This window comes from Leucoraja erinacea, chromosome 4 (genome assembly GCF_028641065.1).
Source record: "Leucoraja erinacea ecotype New England chromosome 4, Leri_hhj_1, whole genome shotgun sequence".
Taxonomy (NCBI): Eukaryota; Metazoa; Chordata; class Chondrichthyes; order Rajiformes; family Rajidae; genus Leucoraja; species Leucoraja erinaceus.
In genome coordinates this window covers 16,239,362-16,251,996 of record NC_073380.1, presented here as the reverse complement: position 1 = coordinate 16,251,996, position 12,635 = coordinate 16,239,362, and the positions used below count along the sequence as shown (strand labels likewise).

Below are 12,635 nucleotides of genomic sequence, written 5' to 3'. Positions count from 1 at the left end.
CATCACCAGTTCCTCACTCCCCTCCATTGAGTCTCCAAAGCAAGTGTTGTCGTGCAGCATCGTCAAGCAAGCGCCACAGTCTGTTTACGAAGGGAGGCGCTACAGCATCTTGCAAGGTCCAGGAACTGCTCTCTCCCCCCGGCTATTACCTTAACTCTGACCTGTGATTGCCCTCACCCCCCCCCCAGGAGGCGCCTACCAGGAAAAAATCTACTACGTTGTACGTACCAGCATTTCCAGCTCAACAGCTTCTTCTGGGGAGCTAACTGCATTTTGTTGTCTCTGTACTGTACACTACTTAACTAAAGTAATCCGAATCTGAGGGGGACTGCCCTGTTAGGAAAATAACTAATCTACTAGTGCTACGCCTTTTTTAAATAAATAGGTATGGGTAAGGACCAGCTCCGCTACAAGTACACCTTCGATTGGGCAATGCTTTACGGGGCAGATGGCGCATGTATCAACATTGATCTACAGTGGCAAGCATGGTTGTGACACCAACCCAGGCACTGAGGCTCAGCAGGGAATGACAACAGCAGGCAGAGCCATAGTGGTGGGCAACTCTATAATTAGGGGGTGCAGATGGCGAATCTGCAGTAGCGGTCGAGACTCTAGGATGGTGAGTTGACTCTTTCATAGAAACATAGAAAATAGGTGCAGGAGTAGGCCATTCGGCCCTTCGAGCCTGCACCGCCATTCGATATGATCATGGCTGATCATCAAACTCAGTATCCCATCCCTGCCTTCTCTCCATAACCCCTGATCCCTTTAGCCACAAGGGCCACATCTAACTCCCTCTTAAATATAGCCATGAACTGGCCTCAACTACCTTCTGTGGCAGAGAATTCCACAGATTCACCACTCTCTGTGTAAAAAATTATTTTCTCATCTCGGTCCTAAAAGACTTCCATCTTATCCTTAAACTGTGCCCCCTAGTTCTGGACTTCCCCAACATCGGGAATAATCTTCCTGCATCTAGCCTGTCCAACCCCTTAAGAATTTTGTAAGTTTCTATCAGATCCCTCCTCAATCTTCTGAATTCTAGCGTGTACAAGCCAAGTCTATCCAGTCTTTCTTCATATGAAAGTCCTGCCATCCCAGGAATCAGTCTGGTGAACCTTCTCTGTACTACCTCTATGGCAAGAATGTCTTTCCTCAGATTGGAAGATCAAAACTGTACGCAATACTCCAGGTGTGGTCTCACCAAGACCCTGTACAACTGCAGTAGAACCTCCCTGCTCTTGTACTCAAATCCTTTTGCTATGAATGATAACATACCATTTGCTTTCTTCACTGCCTGCTGCACCTGCATTCCTATTTTCAATGACTGGTGTACCATGACACCCAGGTCTCGTTGCATCTCCCCTTTTCCTAATCGGCCACCATTCAGATAATAGTCTACTTTCCTGCTTTTGCCACCAAAGTGGATAACCTCACATTTATCCACATTATACTGCATCTGCCATGCATTTGCCCACTCACCCAACCTATCCAAGTCACCTTGCAGCCTCCTAGCATCCTCCTCACAGCTAACACTGCCCCCCAGCTTCGTGTCATTCGCAAACTTGGAGATGTTGCATTCAATTCCCTCATCCAAATCATTAATCTATATTGTAAATAGCTGGGGTCCCAGAGTTGACTCCTTCATGCCAGGGTCCAGGATGTCTCGGAGAGGCTGCATGGCATTTTAAAGGGAGAGGGGGAGCAGCCGGAAGTCGTTGGAGGAGAGAAAAGGAAGGAGTACGAGTATAGGAAAGGCTAAAAGATAGGACCTCCAAGGTAGTGATCTCCGGATTGTTTCCAGTGCCACGTGCTAGTGGAGGGAAGAACAGGAAGATAGGGGAGATCAATGTGTAGTTGAGGATTTGGTGCAGGGATTCAGATTTCTATACCATTGGGATCTCTTCTGGGCTAGGGGGTAACCCACACAAGAAGTATGGATTGCACCTTAACTGGAAGGGTATCAATATCCTGGCAGGCAGTTTCGCTGATGCTACACGGGTGGGATTAAACTAGATTGGAAGGGGGGGGGGGGGAGGGGAGGGGGGGGTCTCATGCAGGACAGAGGCAGGCGAGTTTAGAAGTTGGGAGGTCATGTTGCAGTTATATATGTGGCAAGCTGCCAGAGGAGGTAGTTGACACAGGGACCAGTGCAACGTTTAAGAAGCAATCAGACAGGGACATGGAGGGACAGGTTTAGAAGGATATGGGACAAATGCAGGCAAGTGCAACTAGTGTAGATGGGATATGTTAGTCAGTGTGGGCAAGTTGGGGCAAAGGGCTCTTTTACACACTGTTTGACTCTATGATCAGTAGAATTGATAATGGGGAAACAAGTGGAGGTGTATTAAGATTCCTGGAAGGTTTTCTATCAGGAATCACACAGGAGGCTTTATATCAGCGTTGCGCAAACAACACCGCAAGAAACTGCAGAGAATTGTGGACACAGCCCAGACCATCAAACACAAACTAACCTCTCTTCCATTAACTCCAGCTAACTTCACGCTGCCTCGCAAGGCCACCAACATAATCAAGGACCAGTCTCACCGCAGTCACTCCCTCGTCTTCCCTCTCCCATCAGACAAGATGTAAAGAAGTTTGAAAATGCATACCTTCAGATTCGGGGAGTTTCTTCCCATCTGCTATCATGCAAACGAGCAGTCCTCTCATCAGCTGGAGTGTGGTTCTGACCTCCCCACATCTACCTCATTGGAGACCTTTAAACTGTCTTCATCTGCACACTGTGGACAGCTTGATTGTAAACGTACGTAGTCTTTTCTTTGACTTGATAGAATGCAACAGAAAGCTTTTCACTGTATCTTGGTACATGTGACAACATAATAAACTAAACTAAAATTTTGAAAACCCTCGGTCAGAATCAAATGGTTCTTGAGATTACAGATTTGTCCCATGAGAGATTGAGTCAAGTAGGTTCAGAATGAGAGGGAATCGGATTATAGTATACAGAGGCAGCACAGTGGTGCAGCGTTAGAGTTGACACCTTACGGGGCCAGATGCCCGAGGTTGATCCTGACTATGGGAGCTGTCTGTATGGAGTTTGTAAGTTTTCCTGTGACCACATAGTTTTTCTCCACATGTTCCAGTTTCCTCACACATTCCAAAGACTTGCAGGTTTGTGGATTTATTAGTTCTGCAAACCAGCGGTCAGGTCTTTGACACAAGGCCAGGTTCTGAGGCCCAGCAAGGAAGGATGAAGGCAGACTGAATGATAGGAAACTCATTAGTTAAAGGGAAAGATTAGTGATTCTGTGGCAGCAAACAAGACTACAGGATGGTCGGCTCTCAAACCTTATTCCCACAGATGAAAAATCATTCTCTGCCATTTCTACACCATTCACATCTTCTCATCCCCATCGATTTTCCGCAGAGACACTACCTCTCCAACTTCTTGGTTCATTAAAGATAGGAGGTCAGGCAGAATCTCTGGAGAAATTAAATAGGCAAAGTTTCGGGGTGCGACTCTTATTCAGACCTCCTTGGTCTTCTTCACACATCCATTCCCAACCAAACTATCCTCTCCACAAGTATTTTTCCTTGCAATTGGAGATGTAACACCTTTCCCTACTCCTTCTCTCTCACCTCCATACAGAGACCCTGCAGCCCTTCCAAGTGAGACAGGGGTCCACAGGCACCACCTAATCTACTGCATTCAGTGATCCTGATATGGCCTCCTTCACACCAACGAAACCAAGCACAGACCAGTCAAGCCTTTCACCATGCACATGCTCGGTTCATCAACGTCTGTTGGATCTCCCGCTTGCAAAGTGGGGGCGCGGGAGAACAGCACTTCATTTTCCGCTTGGATAGTTTACAACCTAACTCCTGCAGATTTAATGTCGGGAGTTGGGTAAAGGTTAAAAGCAGGAACTCAATGGTAGTAATATGCAGATTACTCCCGGTGCCATGTGTTCATGATGGTACGAACAGGAAGACAGAATGGACGAATGACTGCCTGAGGAATTGGTGCAGGGGAAGGGATTCAGATTTTTGGACAATTGGGATCTCTTATGGGGCAAAAGTGACCAGTACAAGAGGGATGGGTTGCACCTGAACTGGAGGAGAACCAATACCCTTGCAGGGAAGGCAGTGTAATGTTCCAGGGTTTTGATGTTTTAAATGTTATGGAGAGGGAAGTAAAAGAGGTGGAAGAGTTGCTTTACCAATCAGGAAGCATGTCACAGCGACACTCAGACAGGGTATATTGAAGGATTCCTCCACTGAGATAATATTGGGAGAGCTAAAAAAAAAAATGCTGCAATCATTTCAACATGATTATACAATAGATAGACACAAAAAGCTGGAGTAACTCAGTGGGACAGGCAGCATCTCTGGAGAGAAGGAATGGGTGACGTTTCGGATTGGGACCCTTCTTCAGATAGGTCTCCCAATAGCCAGTGAGAGATAGAGGAACAGATATGGAAAAATATTATGAGGATGCAAAAGCAGTGCTTACCATACCAGCATCTCCAAAAAGTAGATTGATGCACAGCAGTCAAAAACATCACATGAACTGTTATACTCATACTTGCACCTTTTTGTCTTCATAAAAGGCACTTCTTCTTCTTGCATATGGCGTGCACAGCCTAAAGTTGAAGGACAACTTGTTCTATTTGATCTTATTTGATTGTGCACACCAGGTTGATTGCATTCGTCGAAACAGGGCGGACCACGTGAAGGTTGCAATCTCCCACCCCATAAAAGGCACTAAGCAGTGGTAACTAAACTAGAGGGCCTGGGTTTAGGATTAGGGAGTTACGTTTTGGGGTAGCACAGTGGCACAGCCATAGGGTTGCTGTCTTACAACGCCAGGGATCCATGTTCGATCCTGACCATGGGTGCTCTCTGTGCAGAATTTGAACGTTCTCCCTGTGACCGCATGGGTGTTTTCTGGGTGCTCCGGTTTCCCCCCCACATTCCAAAGACATACAGGTTTGTAGGTTAATTGACTTTGGTAAAATTGTAAATTGTCCCTAGTGTGTGGGGTAGTGCTAGTGTACGAGATGATCGGTGGTCAGCATGGATACAGTGGACCGCTTCCACACTGTATCTCTAAAGTCGAGTAGGGATCTGAGAAAGAGCTATTTCACTCAGAGTAATCAGAATCTGTAATGCTCTGCTTGAGTGGATGGTGGAGACAAGTACAGGCACTCCCCGACTTATGTATTAGTCGAAGCAGGTAGCTCGCACTCACATAAACAGTTCATAATAGGTGGTGATGTTTATTGAATGCAAACGAGATGATGGCAAGTGCTTCCTGTATGCTTCATAGATATACAGGCATCGCCCAGTCTCAGTGCTCTTCCAATGTCAGCCGCTGTCTGTGCAACACTGGGAAGGCAAGCGAGAAAGAGGGAGGCGGTGGAGAACAACTCCTGGCCGACATCTTCCACAAGATGCACATGTTCACCAGCTGCCTACCGCACTGTCAGGTTGATGCGGCTGTTGTTGCAGGTCATGTTGTAGCCCCCGGCCAACAGCGCTTCCTCCAGGCAACTGCCACTGACAGGACAATGTGGGGCTCCCTCCCCTCTCACCAGCTGCCACTGCTTCCTGTCAGCCTCCACTTTGTCTAATCACCCCTCCGCTGCCCCCTTCTCCTCCTGTTGCTTTGTCCACTCCATCGTTGCTGCCTCCTCCTTCTCCCTCAGTCGCTCACACCTTCCACGAAGATGACATGGCGACTTTAGTCTGAAGAAGGATCCTGACCTGAAACATCACCTATCCACGTTTTCCAGCGATGCTCCCTGACCTGCTGAGTTACTCCAGCACTTTGTGTCCTTTAGTGTATATTAACCATCATCTGCAGTCCATTGTTTCTAACTAATTTTAAGGTGATTCCGACTTGCATAAAATCTGACTTACATTGGGAATTATGGAACATAATCCTTACATAAGTTGGGGAGCATCTGTACTATTACCATTTTTCACTTTAAAACTATCAAGCGAACTTAAGGATGGCACAGTGGCCTAGCGGCTACTGCCTTACAGCACCAGAGATCCGGGATCAATCCTGGCTATGGGTGCTGTCCGTAAGGAGTTTGTACGTTCTCCCCGTGATGGTGTGGGTTTTCTCCGAGATCTTCGGTTTCCTCCCACATTCCAAAGGCGTAAAGGTTTGTACGTTAATCGCCTTGGTATAAATGTAAAATTATCCTTAGTGTGTAGTGTAGTGCTAATGTGCGGAGATCGCTGGTCGGCGAGGACTCGGTGGGCTGAAGCATCTTTTTCTGCGCTGCAACTCTAAACTAGACTAAACTAAATCTCAACAAGCACTTGACTCACTAAGGCAAGGAAGGCTACAGACCAAATGCTGATAAATGGAATTAATTAACGCAAATAAGTACTTGGTCATCTGCATGGACAAGGCTGGGTCTAAGGCGGTTTCTTTGTTATATGACTCAACAGAATTAAACAGAAAATACATTTGCATTACCATTGTCTTATAGTTAAATGATAAAAAACATACACCCAAAACAATTTTATTTGTATATGTTTAATGGTGATACAATTACAGATGGCAGCCTCCAGTCCAACTGGCAACTCAAAAAACATACCTGGGGTGATGCAGCCTGGTCCATTATACGAAGAAGTAGGTTCTGTGTCTGTTCTCTGACTTGATCTTTGGTGTCACCTAAACGATCTACAAGTGCTGGCAGCACTGGAAAATAAAGCATGAAAATGTGAATATTCTTTGCTGAAATTATTAATACTACAATATCCATATTTATATCTTTACTTATTAACCAAGATAAATGGCACAATAGCTAGCTTGCACCACGATTTGCTCATAAAGTGATTATTTTCACGTTTAGAATCCTAAAGTTGTGGCTTTGTGACCGGCAAACAGATGTTTAGGAAACCACTTGAGAATATGTGTGTTGGCTACCTGTTTACAAGTCTGATTATCTTCTGGTTTTCATCTCTACAGTCACATATGACAGTGGATCTGACTTTCCAGCAAAAGAGGTGGCCACAGTACTCCAAAGCAGTTCTGAAAGAGATATTTTGAGATGGCTTTGTTTCTACATTGTATCTCTAAAGGCATTCACTGCCTTCCGACCCCACTCCCAACTCGCAAGGTGCAGCAGTGCGTCCTTTCTCATGTTCCGGTGACACAGATGTTGTTGCAGCTCATGTTGTAGCCCCTGGGAACAGCACTTTCTTCAGCCACCACCACTGCCAAGACACGCTCAGTCTCCCTCCCCTCGCACCTGCTGCTTTCTCTTGCTGTCAGTGGTGGCTTTGACTGCTCCCTGCTCGACCGCTGCTGCCTGTCTCTCCCATCGCCCATTGGCCTCTTCCTCCTCATACCCCTGCCACCGCCTCCTCCTTCTCTCCCGGAGTCGCCAACATACTCCACCTTGGAAGCGACAGTGGTAGAGGAGAGGGAGTCCCACAGTGACCAAGCATGTCCTGTTGCTGGCAGTGGCCTGAAAAGAAGCGCGTCCTGTCGGGAACTTCAACGCGAGTCGCAACAACAGCAGTGTGAACTGGTGAAGAAGGGCTTGCTGGTGCAGACCAGCAGCATCGGTGCCTAGTTTTAAAGTGAAATTAAACAAAGTACTGGAGTAACTCAGCCAAATGAATCAGTCTGAGGAAGGGTCCCGATCCACGTTCTCCAGAGCCTGACCTGCAAAATTACTCCAGCACTTTGTATCCTTTTGTCCATTAACCATCGACTGTAGTCATGGAGACCACTCCCCCGCTGTGATCCGTTTACAGTAAACCCTCGATATAATAGACCATAGCAGAGGGAGCGATGTCCGTTAATGCCAATGGTCCATTAGAACCGAGTAAGGTTATCATTGTATTTATTTCAAACAAAGAACTGCAGATGATGGTTAAGAGGCCGACAGGACAGTGACGGGAGAAGCAGGCAGCAAGTGGGACGGGTCACCGCACCATGTGGTGGGTGAAAAAGGGCTCACTGGTGCATCTTGCGAGTCGGGAGTCAGGGTCAAAGGCCGGAGCTCTAAAAGACCGGGGGAGATGGTGGGAGCCAGAGATCTGTCGATAGGTCATTTCATTCACATTCAGTTTACATTTTAAAGTTGTTTTATTTAAATTTCTGGCACTCCGTGGTGCTTTAGAGACACGGGAGGGGTGTCATTAACGGGCCAGGGGCACGTTGTCGTTTCATTATCACGTGACTTCTGTTGGCCCAGAAAACAGGATAATCCAGAAAGGCTATGGAACAGAGGATGCCGGAAATCATGGCCAAACACACACAGATGGGACTAGTGTAGATGGAGCATATTGGTCAGCATGGGCAAGAGAAGTCAAAGGACCCGTTTCCATGCTGTGTGACTCTATAACTATGAATCTATAATATAGTGCAAACTGGAAAGCACAACATGGATAACCTAAAATATCAGTTCTGATGAAATGCCATCTTTCTAAGACATACTGTAAACTGTTTCCCTCTCACCAGAGGCTATCTCATTTGACAAATTTACCCAGTATTTTCTGTGTTTTTCTAAAACATACCCCCCTGAATCTTGAGATCAATATTTTAGTTAATTGGCTTATGGTTAAGTAGCTATTTGAGAATGGTCATAGTTGATAATTGAATGCAATTGGTAAAATAGGTCCAAGGTGAAGCGGCTTGGAAGGACCAACAAGGGTAGGACACACACAATGAATGGTAGGGTTCTAGGGAGTATTCAGCAATAGAGGCACCTTGGGGAATTGGTCCAAGGATCCCCAATGCTGCCAACAAAGGTTGATATCATGATGAAAAGGACATCTAGAATAATTGGAATATAAAACTGTGTCTGCTTCATCTCAATATTCTCTGCATATAAAACCTGCCCGTACATCTCCTTTAAACTTTGCCTTTCTCACCCTAAAGCCCATGCCCTCTGGTACTATTTTTTTCAGCCCAGGTGAAAACTTCTGACTGCCGACCCTATCTATGCCTCTCATAATTTTATAGACTTTATATTTGCTTTCATGAGCCGTGATATAGAAGCATAAAAGCAGTGAGGTTATCGGACAACTTTTTAAATGTTTTAATTTGTCCATAACTAGAGTACTTTACACAGTTTAGGTCAACACGTTACCAGAAAAATATGATTGCCCTTGAGAAAGTACAGAGGACCTACACTAGGATATTGCCTGGAATTGAATGTTTTATTTTGCAAGAGGCTGGATAGGCCTGATTTGCATTCTCCGGTCCTGACAGAGGAATATAAAATTATGAGGGCATGGACATGGTAGATTATAGGAAACGATTCCCACAGCAGAGATTTGGGGTGCAGGTTTAGGTGCCCTCGCTGCCCTATCACGTGAGAAATGGGAGTGTAACAGGGTGGTGCACAGGGAAGGGAGGGAGGCAAAAAGGGGTTTAGGTGGTTGGGTTGGTACATAAAATTGGAGAATTCAATGGTCATAACATTGGGTGTAAACTACCGAAGTGCAGTTCCTACAGATTGCGTGTGGTCTCCCTCTGGCAATGGAGGGCGCCCAGGAAAGGAAGGTTGGTATGGGAATGGGATGCTCGCAGATATAAAGGAGGCCACATCAGGTGTACCAAATGTCGTAGATGAGGACAGAGGAGGTGCATGCAAGTTCAACATGATCCTACCAAATCACCTTGGCCCCACTCGTTTCCACAATTCCTCGGTTCACTCGTCTCTTGCACTCAAACCACTCCTTTCCCTGGTACTAACCACTGCAATCGCAATAGGACCAACACCTGTCCCTACACTTCCTCCTTCATGTTCACCCATGGGATCCCAGCAACACTGACAGGTAAGACAGAGGTTCACAAGCAACTTCATATTCTGTGTTTGGTTCTTCCGACACCACACCAAGTGCTGTGCATAATTTTGATCTTATTACATAAAATAACAATTAGAGAGATTTGTTGTGAAAATTCACTTGCAGTTCCAGATATGGAAAAATGAGGAAGTGAAGAGAGATCGAGTAAGCAAGGTTACTATTCTCTACAGGAAAGATGAATGATATGCAATCTCATTGAAACATGCAAGATCTTTAAAAGAGTCAACAGATTAAAAGAAAAAATATTTCCCTTGGATACGGAATATAGAACTACTGGGGGTGGGGGTGATGGTCTCAGAATCAGGAAATGGCAATTTAGGATTGCAAGGAACGACAATTAATCAATCAAAGGTTGAAAATCTTTGGAATCCAATACCCGAGGGCTGTGACGGCTCTGTTGTTGGCTAATTGAGAAACAGAAACTGGTAGATGGGCTTTTATTAAAGAAAGGAACAGAGACATTGCACGAAGATAGCTTATCTTCTATTTCATATAGCATCATCTTGTAAAATGGGAAGGGAAGGCAATAACAGCCTAAAGGTCTACTCCTGTTCGTATTGCAAATAATAAATCAAACAGCTATTTTGCTGATCTTATTATAATGTGTTTATGGCTAGCATTTGGATAAATGTGAACTGATTAATGAACCCACCTAGGATTTGCAATGTTTGATTATATTACTAATTGCACTGTTGTATTTTTATGGCAACTGTTGACATGCAAATTAAAATTATTACTGCATTGCAAAAGGCATTTGCTAAGAATCCACACAAGAGGCTGAATCAAATATCCATCCAACGTTGGAATAAATACAATAATTGGGATTGCCAGTAGTTGTATATCCAAAATCTTACAACCTAATACCAGTGTTATCTCATTCATCAAGAAAATCAAGCAAAGCAACCCTTTGAAATCTCCAAGCTCCTCTTCTGGAACATCCCAACTTAGATAAGAACCATAATAGAAAACCTGGCATTCTCAACTCAAAAACATTTGAAGACAAATAAAGCATACCACAATTTTAGTGCAGTAACTCGACATCAATTAGCTACATTCCAGAGCAGATTAAAATTGTCAATAAATACTGCGTTGTCAGTACAGTTCATCTCCCAAAAATAGAGCGATTTAGAAAGGCCATAAATGTACCGAGTCATAGAATGATATGGTGTGAAAACAGGCCCTTCTACCCAACATTGTCCCAGCTACACTAGTCCCACTTGCCTGCGCTTGGTCCATATCACTCCAAACCTGTCCTATCCATGTACCTGTCTAACTGTCTCTTAAGCAATGGCATTGTCCCAGCCTCAACTACCTCATCTGGCAGCTTGTTCCATACACCCACCCACCCTTTGTGTGAAAAAGCTTCCCCTCGGATTCCTACTAAATCTTTTCCCCTTCACCTTGAACCAATGTCCTCTGGTCCTCGATTCACCTCCTCTCGGCATCTACCTGATCTATTCCTTTCAGGATTTTGTTCACCTCTATGAAATTCTCCCCTCATCCTCCTGCACTCCATGGAATAGAGACCCAGCCCACTCAACCTCTCCCTATAGTTCACACCCTCTAATTCTGGCAGCATCCTCGTAAATCTTTCCTGAACCCTTACAAGCTTGACAACATCTTTCTTATAACATGGGCACAATATTTAACATTATTGAATACAATATTCTAAATGTGGTCTCACCAACTGAGGACAAAGTCAATTCCCATTATTGATTTTATCTGTGGGCAAATTATTTTTCTTGACGAGGAATATTAACGTTCAAAAGAGAGGACATTCACTCACATGTTCCAAAATGGGGTTTAAAACGATCTTTAATGCGATCCACAAGTGCTCCTGTAATATCTAATCCAAGTAGTGTAACCTGCAATATAAACAAATAAAATTAGACTCCAAACATTCTTACAGTTTTTATTATTCTCTTAAGTTAAGCATTCAAGATTATTGTGTTGCATTTTTCATTGCTTTGGACTAAGTGAACATTTGCAAGCACGACGTTTTACAAAGGTAGCTTCACTCAATTTAAGAGAGTGCTGTGAAGTAACCTCGAGCCCTTAAGTTCATGAAGAATAGTTTCTGTGCTCCATTTCACTCACCCTTTTTGTTGCACCAAAGAACAAGTACTACTGAAAGATTCAAGCCATCTCGAAAGCCTATACTACAAAACCCTGGCATGTAAGGAGGGGGTTCGAATGTCCCTTATGGCTAAAGGTATCAGAGGGTATGGAGAGAAGGCAGGTACAGGATACTGAGGTGGATGATCAGCCATGATCATATTGAATGGCGGCGCAGGCTCGAAGGGCCGAATGGCCTACTCCTGCACCTATTTTCTATGTTTCTATGAATGCAAGGAGAGAGTATGCAGTAATTGGCAAGACCTCAACAGCATTGATGTGCAGAGGTCCAAGTTCATAGCTCAGTAAAGGTGGCAGTACAAGTAGATAGGGTGTTAAAGAAGGCAGATGGCATGATTGTCTTCATTGCTAGGAACATTGAATATAAGAGTCAGAAAGTTATAATGCAGCTCCATAGGACTTTGGTTAGGCTGCATTTGAAGTATTGTGTGCTGTTCTGCTCGCCCTATTACAGGAAAGATGTGGAAGATTTGGAGAGGGTGTGGAGGAGGTTTACCAGATTAGCTTAGAGTGTTTCACCTACAGGGAGAGGTTGGATAGATTTGGATTGTTTCCTCAGGAACGTCGGAGGTTAAGGGGAACCGTGATAGAAGTATATAAAGTAATGAGAGGCTTAGATAAGGTAGACAGTCAGAACCTTTTCCCAGGGATGAAAGATATCGAGTGATACCGCAAAGAAACAGACCCTTCAGTCT

General features: G+C 44.7%; 1 protein-coding gene across 25 annotated transcripts in view; it reads right to left on the bottom strand.

Moving 5' to 3' along the window:
- clasp2 (cytoplasmic linker associated protein 2) overlaps nt 1-12,635 on the bottom strand; it is a 322,540-nt gene that overhangs the window by 291,929 nt on the left and 17,976 nt on the right. For all 25 annotated transcript variants that reach the window (XM_055633767.1, XM_055633768.1, XM_055633769.1 and 22 more), the window contains exons 2-3: nt 11,591-11,669; nt 6,576-6,679 (exon numbers count right to left, since the gene is read on the bottom strand). In XM_055633767.1, coding sequence (XP_055489742.1) covers nt 6,576-6,679; nt 11,591-11,669 — 183 coding nt within the window. The remainder of the gene's footprint in view (nt 1-6,575; nt 6,680-11,590; nt 11,670-12,635) is intronic.